The 21,888-nt window shown below is 34.3% G+C and overlaps 1 protein-coding gene across 3 annotated transcripts; it reads left to right on the forward strand.

Annotated features, from left to right (window-relative positions):
• The first annotated feature begins 5,164 nt into the window (after positions 1 to 5,164).
• Positions 5,165 to 19,628, forward strand: LOC120631145 (protein rolling stone-like). Of its 3 annotated transcripts, none has more exons than XM_039900605.1 (5): positions 5,165 to 5,298; positions 5,436 to 5,923; positions 9,647 to 9,757; positions 12,954 to 13,143; positions 16,706 to 19,628. In XM_039900605.1, the coding sequence occupies exons 2-5, from the start codon at positions 5,629 to 5,631 to the stop codon at positions 16,923 to 16,925; spliced, it is 816 nt and encodes a 271-aa protein (XP_039756539.1). In that variant the 5' UTR covers positions 5,165 to 5,298; positions 5,436 to 5,628; the 3' UTR covers positions 16,926 to 19,628. The 3 variants fall into 3 exon arrangements, with proteins under 3 accessions (XP_039756539.1, XP_039756530.1, XP_039756547.1); XM_039900613.1 differs by having other exon boundaries at positions 5,194 to 5,223; XM_039900596.1 differs by having other exon boundaries at positions 5,165 to 5,923.
• Positions 19,629 to 21,888: the final 2,260 nt, after the last annotated feature.

Raw genomic sequence — 21,888 nt, forward strand, 5'->3', positions numbered from 1 at the left:
TGTTGTATAGTTTTTTCAAGGGTGTATTATAGTAGTGTAGTTTAGTTTCTAGGCTATTTTAATTTTGTAATAAAAATCGAAACAAAATGTACGACTTTCATTCATTCTTACTACTAGCACTTACCAGTAACTAATAATAGTATCATAGTAGGAACCTACCTCTACCTATATAGCATAGTGTTTATTTCAGATAAAGGAGGTTCATGCACGTAAAATCACCAAGGCAAGAAAGTGACCGCTGACTAACGAGGATGTAGTTTGTACATCTTTTGGTTGGTCTTGTTACATTTTGATCCCATCATATCTAACGTAAAACTAGCTGCCTGTCTGCAGTTAGTATGAAAATGTGAACAATTGGTTTCCTACTTAGCTTTTAATACTTTGTGTCCCCATTATCGCGTAATTTGACCTTAATCCTACCCTAAAACCACTGAAAAGGGTAAGGGAGAAGAAAGATGATAATTTTTAAAATGAACCAGATAGCGCACTTTATTCAAACTCTTTAGGACTTCCTCTCTCATTCTCTCATTCTCCCTTAACCTTCAGTAAAGCGGTGATAGCCCAGTGGGTAGGCCTTCGGCTTCATTTTCGGGGGGCTGAGTGCGGATCCCAACCTCTAACATTTCGAAGTTATGTGCGTTTTAAACAATTAAAATATCACTTGCTTGAAAAATTGGCATGGTATCTTCATTCCCCTGAGGAAGATGATACAACTCTGCCTCGGGGCAATGAAGATACAAACAGATGTGCATGAAATGTCTTGCATGACTTCACGTCATCCATGTCAAGCAAGTCACTTTTTGACTTTTAATAAAATTCAAATTATAAAATATCTTAGTATAAAACATAATTAGAGCTTATTTATTATACCTAATTAAGTAGGCACCTACCTAGAAGTTACGGATCACAAAGTGGACCGTTTTTTATTCATTTTTTAGTTAGGTATTTAAGAATGTACTTACGTGAATATTTGTAAGTTATTACTGAATTTTATATCCATTTAACAGGTCAGTGCGAAATTGGTTAGTAAGGTTAGGCAAGGTTCCTTGCTGGCTGGATGATTCCTAGCATGGCTGAAACTTAGCTCAAGTCTATAAATCTATTAGGGAGCTGCATCCTGGCCATACCCCTTTCATTTAGATCAAGGTACCAATTCATCAAATAGATTTCTGTAGCCAAAGTCACGCTTTAAACGAACTAATTACAACGGTATACCTACGGTTTTAATAGACCTTATTCTGAAAGTTGCATGGTAGCGAATTATTAGCTAACAAGTGCATATTAATTAATCTAATAGGCTTTTGATATGGGCCAATTAATGTTTAACCTTATTTTCATTACGTCTATGTTACTATAACATCATTAATTGAACCAATTCATATTATCAGCTACTTGTAAACTAAGCGGAATATCCGACCGTAACAAGTCATCTTTCTCATTGGAAACTTCGTTGGCGTGGGGATAAGATTATAGACCAACCACATTGTTCCAATACTGGTTGGCGGACTATTAAACCACAATCAAACCGATGCTTAGTGACGCCCGATGTCTAGTTTCGTAACTATGGGCCTCAAAAGCCATTTTTTTTAATTCGAGCTGGTTCCTACTGAGGATTTCTTGACGTAAAACAATGATTTTTTATTCCGCGGTAAGTTCCTAAGCTCTTGACGGCATTCTCACTCGGTGATAATGCTGTCTATGATACCGGGCTACCTTGTACCTGTCCGGGAATAGTAGTTATATTAAACACAGAGAATAGAGATACCCCTAATCGCCAGCAGCCGATAGCATGGTAACTAGCCACAGCCGAAGCCCACCGACCAGACAAATTAGGTAAAGTACAGGATAGTAGTAATTTCGTACATTTTCTTAATAAACTTTAAGTAACTTTAATATCAACAAAAAAAAAGGAATTGGTACCTACACAAGGATCAAAATTTTAATAAACGATAATAATAAAGTAGCAGGTCCCCCAGTGTCCTAGTGTCCCCATTAAAATAAACCAAATAGCGCACTTTATTCAAACTCACAAAAATACTGACTTCTTCTCTCTCTCTTTATTATTATTAAACTCTTTATTTGTATACCACAACATTAACATATTTAAAATATAACAAAAACAGAAACATCGAAAGAAGCAGTAATACAAAAGGCGGCCTTATCGCTTAATAGCGATCTCTGCCAGGCAACCTTAGAATTAAGAAAAAAAGAAGAGGAGAATAGACTGCTGGTGGTACAAATATTAAAATACATACATGCAAATAACTACATGCTAATACATAAACTAGTGTACACAAATAGATAAAAAGTAAATAATATAATAAATAAATAAATATAAAAATAAACTAATATATATAATAACAACTCTTACATAATTAAATACTTTAACATACAATAAATGAGTAAGTATATACATACTATTAAAAGTCGTTAACAATATAATGGGCCTTAACTGCTCTTTTAAATATCGCCAGTGATTTGGATCGTCGTATGCTCAATGGAAGCGCATTCCACAATTCCACAGCTCGTACGCTAAACGAACGCTTATAAAATTTTGTCCTATGATAAGGCATACACAGCGTCAGCGCACGGCACGATCTTAAACCAGCTCACCAAGAAAAGTGAACTTCTCTTTTAAATACGAGGGAGTATTTAGATGAAATAACGCACAGTACAGAAGAGAAAGTACATGCATATCCCGGCGACGACGAATAGGAAGCCACTTGAGTTTTTGTCGAAATTCGGAAACATGGTCATATTTGCGAAGGCCAAATATGAACCGAATAGCAAGATTTTGAAGACGCTCAAGTTTATTAAGCTGATCCTCGGTCAGATTAAGAAAGCTTGCATCCGCATAATCGAGAATAGATAGAAAGAGAGAATGTGCTAGCGTAACTTTGGTCGGAATTGGAAGAAATGATTGCAGCCTTCGCAACGAGCTCATTGCCACAAACACTTTCTGACTTAGCTCTTTGACATGCACTGTCCATGACAATTCCCGGTCGAGGTATACACCAAGATCTTTAACAGAGTCACAAAAAGGAATAGCGATGCCATTATAAATAACAGAAGGAATGCTCAGCCAATCAACCCTCGCGATCATTCCTGAGCTACCAATAACGATAGCTTTTGATTTTGCAGGATTGACCTTTAGCCCATATTGCCTGCTCCACTCAGAAATTGCAGCCATATCATTATTTATAGCTGCAACAGCAGAACCAAGATTTTGAAGGGTAGATGAGCGATATATTTGGATATCATCTGCATACATGTGATAGAGAGAAGAGATGTTTTGAGTAATAGAGTTAATAAAAATAGAAAAAAGTAAAGGAGATAACACGCCACCCTGAGGTACCCCAGCCGCAACATCACACCAAGACGAAAAGGACTCGTCAATCTGAATGCGCTGTCGACGGCCATTGAGGTAACTCCGAAACCAGTCTATTACTGATGGAGATATGTTAATAGAGCGTAAAAGACTAAGCAAGATGTCAAAGTCAACTGTATTAAAGGCTTCTTATTCTCCCTTAACCTTCAGTAAAGCGGTGATAGCACAGTGGGTAGACCTTCGGCTTCACTTAAAACACTTAAAACACAGTGAACATATAACAATTCAGCGGTCCTATCGCTACATAGTTTTTAGTACATTTATGTTGTACTTAGTAGCAGAGCTTTTTGTGACAACTTGTCCGGGGTAGTTCCTACTAAGCTAAGCAGCATAGCATATAAATCCGGTCTTAATGGGGTGGTTGCCGGTATAACAGGCACATGAGGTCTCAAATATTTTGTGCATACCCTGTGCAGTGTTGCACTGTTTATAGACTATGATTTTGCACTTAGCATCAGGTAAGGCAGGGGCCATTTGCTTGGTCCATCAAGCAGTGGCGTGCATAGAGGATATGCACAGGGTATTCAGATGATATAAAATGAAGAAAATCTCCAGTACGAATTATAAAACACTTAAGGATAGGCATTGTAAGAGTTATAAAAAGCCTGCCCTTAAGTATTTATAACTCGAACTGGAGATTTTCTTCATTTTATATCATCTGCATACCCTGTGCATACCCTCTATGCACGCCACTGCCATCAAGGTATAATAATCACACTTTACACCAAAGAGTAGGCAAAAGTTTATTGACATAAATAGAAAAGTTGGGTAAAAGTGACTTTATCCTCTGAAGGCTCTGACCTCTTTTGTTGCCAATATAATCTAACAATGATAAGTCTTAATATAGTAAACTTGTTTTTGATCACTTAATTAATATGTAAACATAAACATACATGCAATATGTTAAATATGCAAGAAGGGGTTCTTGCATATTTAACATATTATTTATAATGATCAAAAAACATCTTGTTATTTTAACATTATCACATCTTGCACATTGTCACATAATATTCGCATTAATAAAACCAGTTATCAATTATTTTTAAGTACATCTGCTTCCTCATAATTATAATGAACTATTCGAGTCTTCAGTTATTTATTTATTTATTTATTAGGTTCACCAACAGATTATACACTGAAACAAGCTTAGGAACTACAAAGTTGACTACTATCAATACAAATCGATCTCCTTCCAACTCAAAACGTCTCCTTTTTTATTCAATCAAAATATCCGACTCAACTACAATAAATTACCCAATAGCGTCCTAAAACTAGTAATTATTATATTATAAATAGGTACTAATAGTATTTTGAGAAACAGAATCATTGGTCACACAGTTTTAATTAAAGTTCTCACAATTAAATACAAAAAACTAAATTGTGAGTATTTCAATTGATAAGTATTTCAAAAAGTACTTATAAAACTTTTTTTTGCAAGGTCCAATACTCAAAAAACAGAAAAACTAATAGAATAAATTAAACTTCCTGATATAACTCTAGAAATAAGAAATATTTAACCTTGTTGACATTTATATATTGAAAAAATTCAATTTAAGAAAAAAAAGAAGATTTTATTACGAGGACATAAGACATTCTATATTCCGTTACCCTTGCATAGTAAATACCTCATACGAATCGCATTTTTTTAAATTCTTGGCATCCCTCTGAGCTTATTTGCCAACGTGATTGCAAAGACAATATCTTGACATTGAGGCTTGAGAACCAGTTTGAATCTACGAAACAGCTGATTACATAAAGCAGCACAGTTTACGCAAGTGCACCGCCGAGAGCGGCTGCCGACGCAGTCACCCGTCTCTTTAGTCTCGCCGTCGACCGTTCGTGTTTGGATTCGCACCTTTGTTATCAAACATAAACCACATTCGCGATCGTGATATCTAACCAAAACATAAGTAAAACAACCACAAATCCTACCAGAATATTCTTTAACCTTATATACCACACTCGATTTCATCGCTCACACGGTCGACTGCGAGCAGAAAAGTTTCTGGATTTAAAAATATAGGTTATATTTTGTTGTAATACTTAGATGGTTGATCATTGGTTAGCGATAATGATACTTTATCGATAACGAATCTGATTAACTCTCAACAAGATCTCACTCTTACCTGGTGTGTGTTACAAAATTGTTATCAAAACAGACGTATCTTACGTTTGTTCGAAATTCAGTGAACGGTTTATGGGAAATGCTTATTACTGGGAGTGTTTGATAGGGTCGTAAAATGGTGAAATGTTTTAGGAAGAGCTTTTCGCTTTCCGATTTGTGGGTGACGTCTCACGAAAGGTTGTCAGACTTTTACCTCACGTCATGGCAACGTGGAGATTCAGCAGTGCCGATGCTGGTGCTGCGGATGCTCTTAGCTGTGATCACAATGAGCATCTTCGTGTGGTCTATTGCCACTTCTCCTACTCCATATTGGCTCATCTACCTGACGAACTGGGGTCTGCTGCTGGTGACTCTGTTGACGCTTTCTGCCACCCTAGTATCGCTCTTAGCTGTTTGCCAACGGATACCTGGTTAGTTAAATTTTATTACTTATGTAGATGTAATATTAATATCTTAGTTTTTAACTTCCTGTGCCGCGTTGGTCTGTTGGTTGGTTTCTTTAACTACAGATCACGAGTTTCTAGGTTCGATTCCCTGATCGGGCCAAGAATTGGCAGGTGTGTACTGAAAATATTTTCTGTTGGGTAATTTGTGATGACCTACCCGTGCCTCGGAGATCGATCCCGGTTATTATAACTTATATGTGATGTGGCATAGTCTTAATTATTCCTCTCTTCTATGAGAGACCCCTGGCCTGTGCCTGAAAGTATCAGTAAAACGTAATAAGCGACATCTCTCATTCGATAGATCTAGTTGGATTATCTACGCTGCTCTAACACAGAATATCGGGCTGTTAGGTAGATTAAGAATGGAAAAACAGAAGTTAACTCAAAACACAATTATAAAAATATCTCTACATATTCCATATTGATTATGCCAAGAAAATTCTTAGTAGTGAGCATTTATTACAAAACCATTAAACCTATCAATCATAAATATAAAATCAATTATGTAGGTAGGTATTTACTTAGCTATTAATGGTGCTGTTTACGATTAAATACCTGAATGTTAGCATTTTTATTCAATCACTCCACAGAATTTAATGCATATTATTTCGTTGATATGATAGGGAAAAACAATTTCGTTAAAGCTACGAATTGTATAAACGTTTTTTTTTTAATTCAGATTTCATTGGAAATCTTAATATTTTCAGTCAGTCAGTTCGAATATCGAAAATAAAGCGCGACATCAGAATCCATTGTTGTCTTTTTTTTTATTGTAAGGTTTTTTTCAATCCTTAGTTTTCTTCAATTGACTGTCGCTAGGTAACGCAGTATTTAGATACTATTATGAAACTATTTTACACTGGATACAAGGAACAAGGCGGATAAACAAAATAAATACGATTTACGAGAAAATTGTGTTTATGTAGTTACTTAAATAATTAAAATTTGTTTATGGGTGAATAGTAATATTGATGGTGATTGTATTCCAACAAATTTATGGGAAGAAGTATAAAGTGTAAAATGTTCTATTAAACACAATCAGCCAATCAAATCCGTTAATCTCTTATGTTGCTGTCGGCTAAACACGTGTAATGACTCATACTTACAGGTACATAACTGAAGTAAACTTAAATAAATAAGATAAAGAAAATATGAATTTAGCGACAGGGCCGACATAGTTCAATACTACTCTGAGAAACTAAGTACAGATAATCTTAAATTACTTATAATTCATAATAACCTAAGTAGGTAAATTACTTTTACTAAAACATTTTACTTTTAATGGACTGAAAAACGAACGACCAAAAACCATGATTTCTTTCGAAAGTTTTATAAAAATCCAAAAAACCGACGTATACGTAATGTACACGATTCAATTCGAAATAAGAACAAAAGTTATGTTAAATATTATGCTTTAGTAAATATCTTTTCATTTTTGGTGCAAGCATCTCAAATTTTTAGTCTCCCTTTTTCCTCACTTTCCGTTTCATTTCTAAAAAGAGCTTGGATTTCCCAGAGGCAATCGTGTTCTCGGTATTTTTTCCTGTTTCAATTTTATCTCCAATTATTTTTGGCTGAATGGTTTGGGTTTTTTAGACCAGTAATAAAATATTTAAAGTCTTGAAGCCTTGTTTAAATACCTTATGTCTATTTCCAAAGCTCAATATGAAATAATATGTTCGAAGTGGGACATTCGCAGACTTAAATCACAATGAAATAATAACTAACCTCTTTCCTATACTAATAATAAACCTATTTTTTTTAATGTGCTTTATCAGGAGCTACAAGTCAAGATTTCATAGTGCTTTGTGCATGATATGATAGGGGAAAGCACAATTCTCTGCTATTATTATACTAACTGTTTGCCGCGTTCTTTGTTCGCATTTATTACTGTTTTTTTACAAATCCTATGGGAAACGTTTGTTAACCTGGGATAAAAGTAGAAAACCTTTGTTATTCTCCAAACTTCCAAATATCACTATGCCAAAAATTGACTAGTTGATTGGTTTTTTAGTTAGGTTACGAAAATAACAAACAAACACACTTTCGCATTTATAATAAGTAGTAGTCAGGGTTATTATCATGCGGAAAACGAAGTCGGTAATAGAGAGGTCGGGCTATGCGACGCGGTGGTTCGGAGTATACTGTGAATAAAACTATGTATTGAAAATAAAAAAATATTATAAGTAAGCGAGAAATGTCAGGATCGAGCTTACATGTATTTACTTACGTGAAATATTTACTATTGAATGGGAACGAAAACATCAATAGACGCAATGTTTACGTTACGCTGAATGCTAGCAAAGACCTTTGTCTGGCCGAGCTTGCTAATCGTCGCATAATGTACTGTAAACAGCGTTTTGTTCTCGTTCTTTTCACGCGTCTGTTCGCTCGATTACTATGCAAGCACCACTCGTCGATTGCCGTCACACGTTGGCCCACATGCCTCGTACACGTTATGACATAATATTACTACAGACGCTGCCGCTTACGTAGTAACCGTGTCACATTCCCATTAATAAACGTAGATATTGTTCATGCAATAGTATTTTCTTGTAAATTTTAATGAAATATTGCTCGTCCTTAATACCTAACCACGGGTTAAGGAAAAGTGTATACCTAAATAATTATATACTATGTTCTTTCATATTTACCCTAATTTAAAAATTTCGATCCCCCATTTTGACCTTATAGAGCAATCACGTGCAATTAAAAGAAATAGCTATGTTTTTCCTGTAATGTAATATATTATTATTTGACGGCCGATTGGCGCAGTGAGCAGCGACCCAGCTTTCTGAGACCATGGCCGTGGGTTCCAGCCCCACAACTGGAAAATGTTTTTGTGATGAACATGAATGTTTTTCAGTGTCTGGGTGTTTATGTGTATTTTATAAGTATGAATATTATTCATAAAATTATTCATCAGTCATCGTAGTTCCCCTACACAAGCTACGCTTACTTTGGGGCTAGATGGCGATGTGTGAATTGTCGTAGTATATTTATTTATATATTTATAACCCAACTTCGGAAATAAAAGGTTTTTAGACAAAAAAACTAAAATGGTTGTAGAAACAAGAATAAAACGGGAGACTCGAAATTTCAACATTTCGACAACTGCCTTATTACTAGATCTTCTTCTTTGTCTTGGATAATATCCTAATTCATTTGGAGTTAGCCCTCTTAGTATTCCTGCGCCACACCCAACGGTTGTGGGTTGTCTTTTCTGTTGTGTTGCTCGCTATTATGTCATTTTTAATTGTTTGTAGCCAGGTTATTCACTAAAAGAGTCATGAATATCCGTCCCACATACTCATGACTCTTTTAGTGACATGATCGTAACAGCGTGGCTTTCGGTTAGTTCTTTGTGTATTTTAGCGACTTCAAAAGTGCCTTTTTCATCGGCATCTTAACTGATTAACGCCCACTACACGTGTCACTACATGGGGATAATGTGGACATCCATAACTATATCTCGATATGATTGTTCTGCCTGTTTGTTGCGACTAACTGCGACTCATTTGATCCATCCAATGTTAATATTGCCTTTGATACCATATAAATCGTAATTAACTTGCACGCGATCGAATAAGTAAATTGAAATTGGTAGAAAACCTCCTTGGCACTCTGCTGGCGAGGTTCTCCGGTCCATCATTAATAGGTAAACCTAAACAAGTGATAATATTTCAGATGGAGGTCCCTTGCCGTGGTACGTGAGCATGTACTGGTTGTTCTACAACACAACGATCACCGTTGCGATCATCATTACCGGCCTCTACTGGATCTTGCTCTACAATCCTGGTTTGTACTCCTTACAAATTTAGAACTACCCCATTAAAATTTTCGAACATAATATTTCGTACCATAATATTAAAATGTAATAGTACAAGGCTTTCATAAAATACCTAAGTTTTTTTAAATATTTTTACAGATGTGCTTTAAAGGAGCAATTCTTGTATATATATATATAACTGGAATCTCGGAATCGGCTTCAACGATTTTCATGAAATTTAATATACAGGGGTTTCGGGTGCGATAAATCGATCTAGCTAGGATTCATTTTTAGAAAATGTCATTTTGATTGTGTTTTCCGGTAATAACCGATTTGCTGCAACGAAGTTGCACGGGTCAGCTAATTTACATTAAAATTACAATAGAAATTTAACGTGTTATGATGCATTTCAATTTTCAATGTAAGTAATAATTATTTAACATTGCTAATATCTAAATAGCGGCTTCCCTTTCGTGTGGACCTACTTAGTTCGATCCCCGGCACACACTTCTAACTTTTTGAGTTATGTGCGTTTTTTAACGGGAGTTTTCATAACGCTCTCATATGCGCGTGAGATCTACCAATGGCCACTTGGCCAGCACGTCGCGCGTCGTGGTGAAGTACGTACTGCCTTCTCATTCTGAGAGGCGACCCGTGCTTTATAGTGCCCTGGTAATGTGTTGATATGATGAATATTTTAAAGTCTCTTAGAAGCTATTCCACGCTTCCGAGTTTTCAAATTTTATTCTAAGAATGCAGGAAGCTTGAGAATTTGTAATACGACATGTGCCCCTATGTCATTGATATTCGATATACGGGAGTAGTCAAAATAACAACTACTCGTAAGTAGATTAAGTTGATTATCTAAAACCAGGCCCGTTAAAAATACCACCATGGAAGATCGGTTAGTTTTAATAGTACCTAATACAATTTTTTTTTTGCAATCTTTGATGCATTCTAGCAATTATCGTGTTCATTATAAATTAAACCATACCAATACCTACAGTAGTGGTGCGGGCTCAAGCCAACAGACAAACAGAAAAAAAAAAATAAGTTGCTTTATTACCTTCTATTGCTTATCTCTAACATCCCCCAGTTATCTTTTTGCAATATTTTTTTACATATATGGAACTGCATAAGTAACTTACTATTAATAGTTATTTTAATCTCATTTAGCAGTAAGTAGGTACTCAGCACCTTAAGTGCCTGCCTATATATATATATATTGGGTAAGTTCCTATTTACCAAAATGAGCGGATTTATATATTGTTTTTAATATTGTCACTCAATGAGATAGACAATTAGCCATGATTATTCCGTAATAGATTAATTATATATTCTTTTAATACATTTTAATAGTGTAAAACAATGCGTACTTATCTACCTATTTATACGCGTCAAACGTGTCTACTACGGTCCGTACGGGACCGTCCGTGCGGACCTCCGAGATGTGCGGACATCATTATGAAACGTTTATAGTTCTTCCGCTCCTTGTACGCACTACCCACACGGAAAGTTGGAAACTATTTAAAAATAATTAAACAGTTCACGATTATTAATCTTTAAATACCTTATTTATTTCATTTGTTTTACATTAATCACTACTAATATAGTAAATTCGAACATGTGTTTGTTGGTCTGTTTATCTGTCCTTCGCGCCCTAATTAAGCATCCAATCAACTGATTTTTGGCACAGAGTTTGTTAAAAGGATGGAGAGTAACACAAGTTAATTTTATTCCGTAATAAACGCGGACGAAGTTAGTTATAATAAAGAAACATGAAAAAATAAACTGATTCAGAGGTTCAGGAAGACTAATACCTAGTCTTCCGAAACCTCTAAATCAGTGCGCCACCAATGTATACCTACTGTGGGGGAACAGTGGTCTAAAAAAATCTTATAAGTGTAAGTTTGTTACAATGTAGCGCTCTAAAGACAAATGGAGTAGGCCAGTTTTAATGAGTTTTGCAGCAACAAACGAGAACGCGAACCTAGGTAGATCATGTAAGTCCACTTCTTCTTACCTGACTTTGTAATAGATCTTGTAATTACTTGTGCAAAGTACCTATGATTTACCTACATTTAAAAAAAATCTTATTTTATAAAAACAGTGATACTACCATAACAAATAATGTTATATGTAGTATAATTTGAGTTTTATATAACGAAAAACTTGGCTTGGCATTACATAAATCTTGCTATAAACTATTACTGATATATAGCTCTATGAGATGAACGTCACAAAAAGAGCAAGGGTGCAGACGCTCTCGCCTCCAGAGTACTACTCACATGACATACTTCGGTACATCCACCTTAGATCGCAAGTACAGGGCCCCGAGTAGCTTTTATATAATTACGTATCAGTCTCTCCCAAATCAATCAAAAATTCAATAAAAAAATGTTTTTAGTTTTTTCACAATTAATTATTATTCAAGAAAAAAGCATGCACTGCAAACAAACAAACTTCTGTTAAAAATTTTTTTTTTACGCATAATACTTTTATGCCTAATAACAAACATTATTAATTTTCATTATTTTCCATTAAGTGTATATAAGTGATCCACGTCACAGATGAGTCTTAGGACGACCTTATTCAAAGGTGGTAGTTAGCAAACTCATCTCATAAATTGCTGCATATAAATTGCATTTCCCAAAATGAGGTTCAAACTAAATAATATCTTAGTGCCATTAAATATAGCAATATAATAAACCACCAATCCGCACTGGGCCAGCGTGATGGACTACGACCTAAACCCTTCTCACTGTAGGAGGAAACCCTTGCCTTTAGTGGGCCGGTAATAGGTTGATATGATGATTTAATCTAGCTCTTCACATCTATAGATATGTTACACTTGACCATATTTCAGACTGAATGGTACAGTGGATGTACAATATTTAGTAAAATTTACTCGACCGATATAATTTCAATTCAATGTTAACTCTAACGCAATTTTCTTGTAAGATTTTCTTAAATATTTAATTTAATTTTGGAATGAAATAAAAATTCTATCGATTAGCTATTAGTTACTTTGGATATGTTTAATTTCATTAAGCAACTAAAATTAGCAAAAAAAAGAGAGCGGTAATGGAAAATTTTCAGATGGTTTCAGAACGTTGCAAACTAAACGCTAGATGGTGCAGCGTGCTGCGTTTAGTTTGCAACGTTCTGAAACCAAATCAGGGAGGTCCTGATTTTATTGTCCGACCGAACTTTATCTTTTTATAGAACAAGAAGAGGAAGATGATGGATTCTGGTTGGACCTGGCAACGCACGGCTTCAACTCGTGCGTTGCGTTTGTCGAAATTGTGATGTCGCGGACTCCACTTCGGCTGCTTCATATATACCAGCCCCTCGGTGTGGGTCTGTGGTACGCAGCCTTCTCCGGGATATATTACGCGGCCGGCGGTACCGATGGGTAACTGTGTTTCCATTCTTGATCTTCACATAGTATAAAATAAATTCGCTCCCGCTCTTTGAACGCTTAGATATTTTACCCTATGCAACGGATTTGAATACCTACAGTTTTTAGCAATGTAAAGAGTAATCAAGAGGAAGTAAACATGCATATTATGTTAGTGCCAAGAAACAATAGTATATTGCATGCGTACAGATAACTCGTGTGTGAGTGGGGTGTGTTCCCCTTACCGAGTTGAACATAATACTTTTCATATTGATCGTAAGGAAAAGAATGATCTGAAAAAACAATATAAAATATTTCAGAAAATATTTCACTTCTTTTTCACTTCATGCAATATTCGTTGTTTTTATACTTGTCCTCTTCAGGCTTCAGGACAGGAAAGCAACGATCATTGACTATATAACCTATTCAGTCTTATAACAATATTTTTTTTGTCTGTTCTTACATTGCAGCAATTTTTATTTTTACTGCGCTAAATAGTTTAAAATTCACGAAAAAGCTATACTCAAGAGGATATATTTAAAGGTGTCATTGCGTTGTATTTTATTTGAAGTTTTAATATGATGTGTGATTATTTTTTTTGCTAGTTCCAAATATTGTCCAGTAATTATGCACTAAGTAGGTAGATCTATAGAAACTAAAGTCTACTCTTTTTTGTCAGGCTATTCTGGCTATTGTATTTATTAATAATCTTCCCACTAAGTACATTTTTAAAATTTTAAGGTAAATTATTATGATTTTATTTTGCAACTTTAATTGTGTTAGTCTGATACATCATCGGCCTACGTTTATACGAAAAAATATATACGACTGAATAGGCTGTATGGTCAATGATCTTTGCCTGTTCGGAAGGGTACAAATCAAAAAACAACAACAACAAAAAAGATTGAATATTTTTTTTTGCATTTCATACAGTATGGAGGCTGAGCAAATACGTAAAAGCATCGAGGGTCGAGTAGTAGATGAAGGATTGTACTTTTGGGAAAAATGTACTTATCAAAAGTTGTATTCAGCGACCGTTATTTGATTAAGCTGTTAAGTCACAGAAAACTGCCTCGTTGATCTCGTGATTGACATTATTGAATACGTTGCTTAAGGACCTGGGTCGATTCACGCCCATTACTATAAGTAGGTCAACATTACATTCGACGATATAGCATGCATCAAAAGTCCATTCCGTAGCTTCTCGGACTTCTTCTGGAACTCTGCACCCCGAAAGTGTCCCCTTACCAGTATGCTATCACCACCTAGTACGGTAACCTAAAAACGAATGGCTTACGCTTGACTAACAAAGTAACTAACACTTAACATAAGTAATAGTTCAAGCCGGACCTGGTGACTAGTAGTTACAATTTCCGCGTCACATAATTTTGTCAAGGTGATAACATGGCGAAACAGCACCCGTAGTACAGATTTAACCGCTCCCAATCACAGAGTCGTTTTCGAGTAAGGAAATACGTGAACATCGGAGTAAAATGGATCTTTTTGCATTGGATTAAAGTACAAATTTGTCTGCAACTCTTAAACTGAGGGTTGGACTGAACTTTTGTAAAACAAAAATCAGACGTACAGGATTTGCAACTGTAATATGAGTGCTATTAAATCCATTTTACTTTGACCTAAAAACGACTCCTCGATTGTGATCGAGCAAATCTTGTACTAAGGCAAAACCAGAGGCCAGTATGAGACGGTAGAGGTAATGACACACATGTTCAGCAGGAAAGCATGCTATTATTGAGCAATCGAGGCAGTTATGATATACGAGTAGGTAAATATTGTTCTGACAAATGATTTCAACATCAGATTTATACTGAATACTAATAGGTATTACAAAGAGGAAAGATTTTATTTTTAATAATTTATTTTTGTGGGTAATGGACTGACACAAAAACTATTTAATCAATTTAAAATATTTACCTTATTTATGGAAAGTAACATACCTAGGTTATAATATTTAATCACAGTGATCATAAGATTTCAGTCTGAAATAATCTTAATTGTAAAGAAAGCGTGCGAAAACTACCGCGTCTGTTTAAATTTTTAAAAATCATGATTAATAACGTATTTATTTATATCATGTAATTATGAGCTGGAGCAGTTGGTATCGTTCATGTCTGCCTATTTTTACGGTCGAGCGTAAAATCAAGTTTTTATTTTCATTATATTCTAACAAGCGCATCAACATAGCTCCAAATATAGATATAGGTAGGTAACAGTTTTCACATTAATGAAGAACTTTAGTTCAGCAACTTTAAGGTCCCAGAACTACCAGATTTACAAGAAATAGCTGCGCAAAGTCTTCATTGCTGCGTTGACAATTATAACATGAGCTGATTTACATTTAAGGTCGAATTGAGTCACGAATAACTATGGCAACTGAAAAAAGAATAATGCCCTAGATTATATTAAAACAATAATTCACACACACGTGTAAATGGGATGTTAATTAGATACAATTATTTATTTTTTAGTTTTTTTAATGTGGAAACTGAAATAATGTGCTACCTACTGAAAATTATAATCTTTTCTTTAAATGTAGTATTGGTGATAATTTCTATAGGTAGTGTCCATGTAGTGTAAATAACACGATCCTTTTCATTACGTCCTATTAGATTAAGACACGTTTTCGTTATCTAAATTCTAATATCAAAATGGTTTTACAGCTTTTAGATACTTCAGTAATTTACAGTTGCAATAAATCTACTTCTTTATCTTTCCTTATTATTTTTCCGAATAAAAATCTAAAAATTCATAGCTCTTATGATATCAAATTTTCGCCTGGTTAGTTAAATAAGAATAAAAAATAAATAGTAGTTCTTTAAAAATAAAATCCGAACTATACCGCTGGTACTATGGTAGGTAATAATCGACGGACCAACCAAATGGTAAATTGATAACCATAGCTTATATACAGAACGACACCTAAGTAGTTTACTCTGTGCTCGTATTAAATGCCGTTCTGTGTCCATCAACCTGAGGCGTAGGGGTTAAGCCTCATCTGCATGTAAATAGACCGTACCACAGCTTTGGAACAATGCTGCTTACTGTCAAAAATAACCATGGTGGTAATACGGACGAGACCGTCACAAAAAGCTGTATGTACCACAGAACAAAAATACTAAAAGTATTAAAAACTATTAAAAACTTAAGCTTTTCCCATACATAATCGCCCAGTCTCCTTTGTTCTTTGAAAGGGCCAAAAATCTACACAAATCTACAACGAGCAAGGCCCTACGGCTTTGCTCGTTGTAGATTTACCGTATTTACCTAATGACAAGTTTGCTTGGAAGCATCCGGCTCCGCTTTCATCTCTCACAAGATAGAAAAATGAATGTTAAAATGTAAAATGTAAATTTTTGATGTTGGAAAAGAGCAACTGCTGAGTTTCTTGCCGGCTTCTTCTCGGTAGAATCTGCCTTCAAAACCGGTGGTAGAGTCACTACACACGGGCAGACTTGACGTTTCAAAAGTGCTTGTATTAGGCCTACTTGAAATAAATGAATTTAGAATTTAATACGGTAACGGTAGGACTAAATAGTACCTACTGTTGATATTTCAGGATGGGAAATCCTTTCATCTACGAAATACTGGACTGGCGGCAAGCAGGGCGTGCCAGCATCATTGTAGCAGTTTCAGCCGCTAGCCTCATCGTCGTGTACGCCCTACTGTGGGGCGTAACTCTTTGTAGGGACAGGGTATCAACATCTCTGATTCGTACTACGAGTTTAGAACTGCCCTTCGTACCTCCAGACCGACACTCGCCAAGTGGGATGGTGTGACCTCAAGATATAATATAGTTATTATTTTTCATTATACATGTGTTGAGTCATGCACTTCTTAGTAAAAAATGCTACTTCAAGCTAATTAAAGTCAGTAAGGGATTGGTTCCTGCACCTCTGTCTAATATAAAAGTAATAGGAACACTACCTATTTATGTACAACGCTTTGCGAAATGCATTAAGTATTATTAGTCGCATTGCAAAACAAAAAGACTCGGGAACACACCTCAACCTATGCCATTTATTTTAATATTTTCAATATTTTTCTTCAAACTGTTAAATTTTGAACAAAAGTGGGATGGTGTGTCTTGAAGACATTTTATAGTTCTATTTTTTTATAAGTATGTGAATTTAGAAGAAATGTCAAAAAAGCTACTCGAAGCTATTTGTTACATTTTAAAAAACAAGTCTGTTCAAGCGCGCGGCAGACATGTCGTTTTATGAAGACCTCCCTAGTTCAATGGTGAGCGCATTTGAGGTCTTGAGGTCTCGAATTCTATCCTCGGCGATAAGATAGTTTAGTAAGAAGGCAATATACCGACTCCATATATCATAGGAGATGGACAAGAAAAATTTATAGCCTATACTACCTTCGAAAACACAGATGTTTTTTTTTATAACAAGTACCTAATATCTAGCATGCATACGTTAATAATATACATTGTCCTAAACTACTACGAGAAAAATACTGTGTGAGGTGTACAACATTGAAAAGTTTTAACTGTTTTACGTGTAAGTATACACATAACTTTTTTAAGTAGGTAGAATGTAAATCTCTTATAAGATAGGGAATTCAATCACCTATCTTATAAGAGTTGCTTTTTTATTTTATAAGGAAATTGGAAATATGCAGGCTTTATATTGTAGTAGGTAAGTGGTGTAGTACTTATAACGGAAATACGAATTTATACCTACGCTTAGGTACTTAATGCAATATTATTTCTAAGGTTTTTGAAGGGTATTGTGACTTACACTTCATACTAAGTGGAAATGATAAGTTTACGCAGGCGATCTTATTTTATTTTTCGAGATAATTATATAGGTCAAACATTACAAAATTTTATAATTTACATATTACAAAATTCCTTGAGCAAAAAACACCTGAGCCAGGATTGTCCAAAAAACTAAATGATCAACAAAGAACACCCACAAAATAACATAAAATCCTTTAAAAAAATTACACTCGGGTCATTTAATACTAGGTAACCCTTGTCTAGACTTTACGTCTTCTTTAGAATCAGAAATCATAATCTTAGAATCACAAAAATACAAACATTAGATACCTACCTACATATTCAATTAAACTTGATTTAGTTCACACAATAGTAATAATAGGTACTAAGACACTCATTATTATCAGTTGGTGCTCATAAATTCAAACAGTTTAAAACACATAATAAAGAAATACAAACAAAGCAAAACGTATGAAACAATAGTAAATAGTACCTATATATCTATATGTAAGTAATTATAAATATTTGCCACATCAAATTAATGACAGATTTTTATGACATTTAAATTCAAGCTAATTAAAATGTAGTTTTTTTATCTTTGTTATTTTGGCCTCCAGACGAACGAAAACAAGGTAGGTACCTACACAGAAAATAATCGCCTGATGAAACTTAGCAATACGACCAGTATTTTATGTGTTAATGAAATGTTAAACACTATTATTAAGCAATTTAAACCAACGAATTAGCTAAGTTAGCTTATCTACTTTTTTGAAATACCTACTCTTTATTACATAATTACCTATTCCATATATAAACATATATATCTAAGTACCAATAATTCACGTAGCATTTAAGATCAATTTTTACTTTCGATATTCAATTTTAATCAATAGGTTAAAATTGACACCTCATTTATTAAAATCGGCTCAATTGAGGAACACGCCACAGTAAATATATAAGCTAAATAAACTGTGCGGACGCCACGTTACACTGTTTATACAAACATTAATCTTATTAAATTGATACATTTGCCTCTATAACTGGCTCACTACTACCTTTCTCAGTTAATCGAATAGGTACTTAAAATAATTTTATTTTGTCTTTTTGGACCTATTTTATAATAGTTGAATGAAATGTGAGTTGTCTTGTTATTATGTTTACCTACATATCATATAGTCAGTGGCGTGCATTGAGGGTATGCACAGGGTATGCACTAAACGAGCAGATGATATAAAATTAAAAAAATCTCCGATACTAGTAATTAAAACTTAAGGAGCGGAATTGTAAAAATTATAAAATGCCTTCCATTAAGCTTTTAATAACTCGTACTGGAAATTTTCTTGATTTTATATTATCTGCATACCCTCTATGCACGCCACTGCATATAGTAGTATTGTATAGACCTATCTATATTCTATATACCCAGTACAATAAATAGCCCGCATGCATTTATCGCAGAACAATAAAGACTGTCTTTTAAAATAGTGTTGATATCAACACTACCACTTATATATATTACACGCAGTTCTCATACAGGATATTCAAATATGGATGCGCGTGAGATATTTTACTCGTATAACCTAAACCATCGTTCAATTTTTGATTCTATTGAAATTGTAAACACGAATGGTGAAAATAACTCGAAACCTTGTATATTGTATGTATACATTGTAAGTTTCCCCCTTATACTATATTCCAAATAAAACTGTGTATTTGTTTTTCTTTTTTAATATAACTGATGTTGTTTTTTTTACTTGTTTTATTACAATTATTGTACCTACCTGCATATCCTGATGACATTGGGACAAGCACCATTGTCGAATAATTGAAAAGTTAAGATACTTTTGGCAGGTCCACCAACAAATATAATTAGAGCTGTAAGGTAATGTAGATAAGATCCATTTTACTCTGATGTACAAGTATTTCGATACTTGAAAACGACTCATCGAGTTAATCTGGCACTAACCCATCGCCTATAAACAGAAAAATTAAACTATATCACAGGTGAAGTATAAAAAATAAAAGATATATTATTATCCAAAAAACATTTATTCCTATAATATAGCAAAATTTGCATAAACACAAAGCAATCGATTGCAATATAACTAATAACAAAACTAAATAATGATATGTGACTAATTTTAGATTGACTTAGCGATGTTACTGTGCGATGCAATTGTAAGTATAACATTATCCAAAAACATAAAAATAAAACATATACTTAGGCAACATAATAAAAGTTCATTTGTATAAATATAATTTAGAATTTCTCATTAGGAGCTCCCTACTTGCTCGGACTTTTTAAATAAAACACACGGTCCAAAAATTTGTGGCATTGCTGGATGTTAATAGTATATTTAGAAAATTTTAATTCTTTTTTAGTTGTTCAGTTACAATAATTCATTTTATTATTTCTTTATAACGACTGCAAGACTCGTTTCTTTCAAGAAGGCCTAAATGTGAGCACTTTTGAAACGTCAAGTCTGTCTGTTTGTACTTGTAGTGACCAACAGAACTCACTTAAGTTAACTTTGATGTGAGTTTTATCAAACACTTCAAACAACACTTTCGTAACATACACTTGCATTTCAATGCTTCAATTTTAATCGAGTTGTTGTCGAGCCAATACGGTGTGGGGCATTGTATTATTGTATCAATCATACTTGAAGGGTGCCATTTTGCAGGTTGAATAATATTCCCTTTTACCTAATCTTTACTTTTGTCTACTTTTTGGTATAATTTATACAAGCCACGCATAGCCTATTCTTTCTTTGACTTTGATTACGAATATTTTGAGGTTAAGATGTTTAAGATAAGTTTTGATCCTTTTAGCACCCCTATTCAAGCTATGAGATGGGCGTTGTATAGCACGTACCCTAAATGTTGAAGATACGAAGTTCATTCTTGAAAATATATTTAAAGTTTGTCAGCTTATATCAAAGCACCCCTTCAGATTATCTACTGCTTTTCAGGCCATGGCAGTTTGATGAAGTTACTAGTAAATTAAAATAGCTGTCAATTGACAAATTTTGACGATGAAATGACTATTTTAAACCTTAAAATACGATGAAGAATCCTCGTTTTCAATGAGAAAATATTAAGTATACACAACGTCAATTTAAGCATTACTTAGTACTAATTAATACATTTTTATATGACTTTTTTTAAGAAAACCGCAAATAGGGAGCTTTATATAAAATAATTTTCAAAAAATTATAATTTTTAACAAAACTTTAATTTTGGGACAACAGTCTCAAAAAATAAGCATCTCATCATATTATGTTTAAATATCCAAAATATATTTTTTTTTTATGTACAATATAATTATTAACTAGGCGACTACGTAAATTTATGAAACTTAATCTAACAGGCGTTGCTTAGCTTAATCCTAGGACGTTTCGAGTGTTTCGTGACATGACAACCCTATACTTATATAACCTATATTATAACCTTAATAACAATTTATAGCATTAATAATAGTATTATAGGCAAATATTGGAATCGTCTAATTACCACGTCGAAATAACAATATTATAATGCATTAGAGAGATCTTCCTTTAACTACAAGTTTTAAAGGCACCGATCACCACATACATATACGTAAATCCGCATTCATCCCTAATAATTAACACACATCATACATCAATGTAGCCGTTCGCATCTTCGTTTCTGATCCGCACCGCTAGGATCTGGAATGTCCTTCTAGCTTCCATTTTCCCTAGTGCCTTCAGTACGAGTACCTTCAAATCAAGAGTGAATACGCATCTTCAAGGCAAGCGCGCTCCATCTTAGGCTGCATCATCGCTTACCATCAGGTGTGATTGCAGTCAAGCGCTCGTCTATAAACATTATAAAAAAAAAGAAAAGAAAAGAAAAAAAAAAAGCACATTTAAAACCTGTGTGCAACTGACCGCACGGCGTAACCTGACATTAAATCCGTTTGGTTTTATTATCTATTACCTACGTCACCTTAGAAGACGGCATGAACTGGATCTAGCATTTTAGTATTC

This window comes from Pararge aegeria, chromosome 2 (genome assembly GCF_905163445.1).
Source record: "Pararge aegeria chromosome 2, ilParAegt1.1, whole genome shotgun sequence".
NCBI classification, from domain to species: Eukaryota; Metazoa; Arthropoda; class Insecta; order Lepidoptera; family Nymphalidae; genus Pararge; species Pararge aegeria.

Excerpts from the sequence above, each read along its gene's own strand:
- LOC120631145 (XM_039900596.1), top strand. The coding sequence starts at position 5,629 with ATGGTGAAATGTTTTAGGAAGAGCTTTTCGCTTTCCGATTTGTGGGTG. Across the intron at positions 5,924-9,646 it reads TGTTTGCCAACGGATACCTG|ATGGAGGTCCCTTGCCGTGG; the intron begins GTTAGTTAAATT and ends ATAATATTTCAG. Across the intron at positions 13,144-16,705 it reads GCGGCCGGCGGTACCGATGG|GATGGGAAATCCTTTCATCT; the intron begins GTAACTGTGTTT and ends TTGATATTTCAG.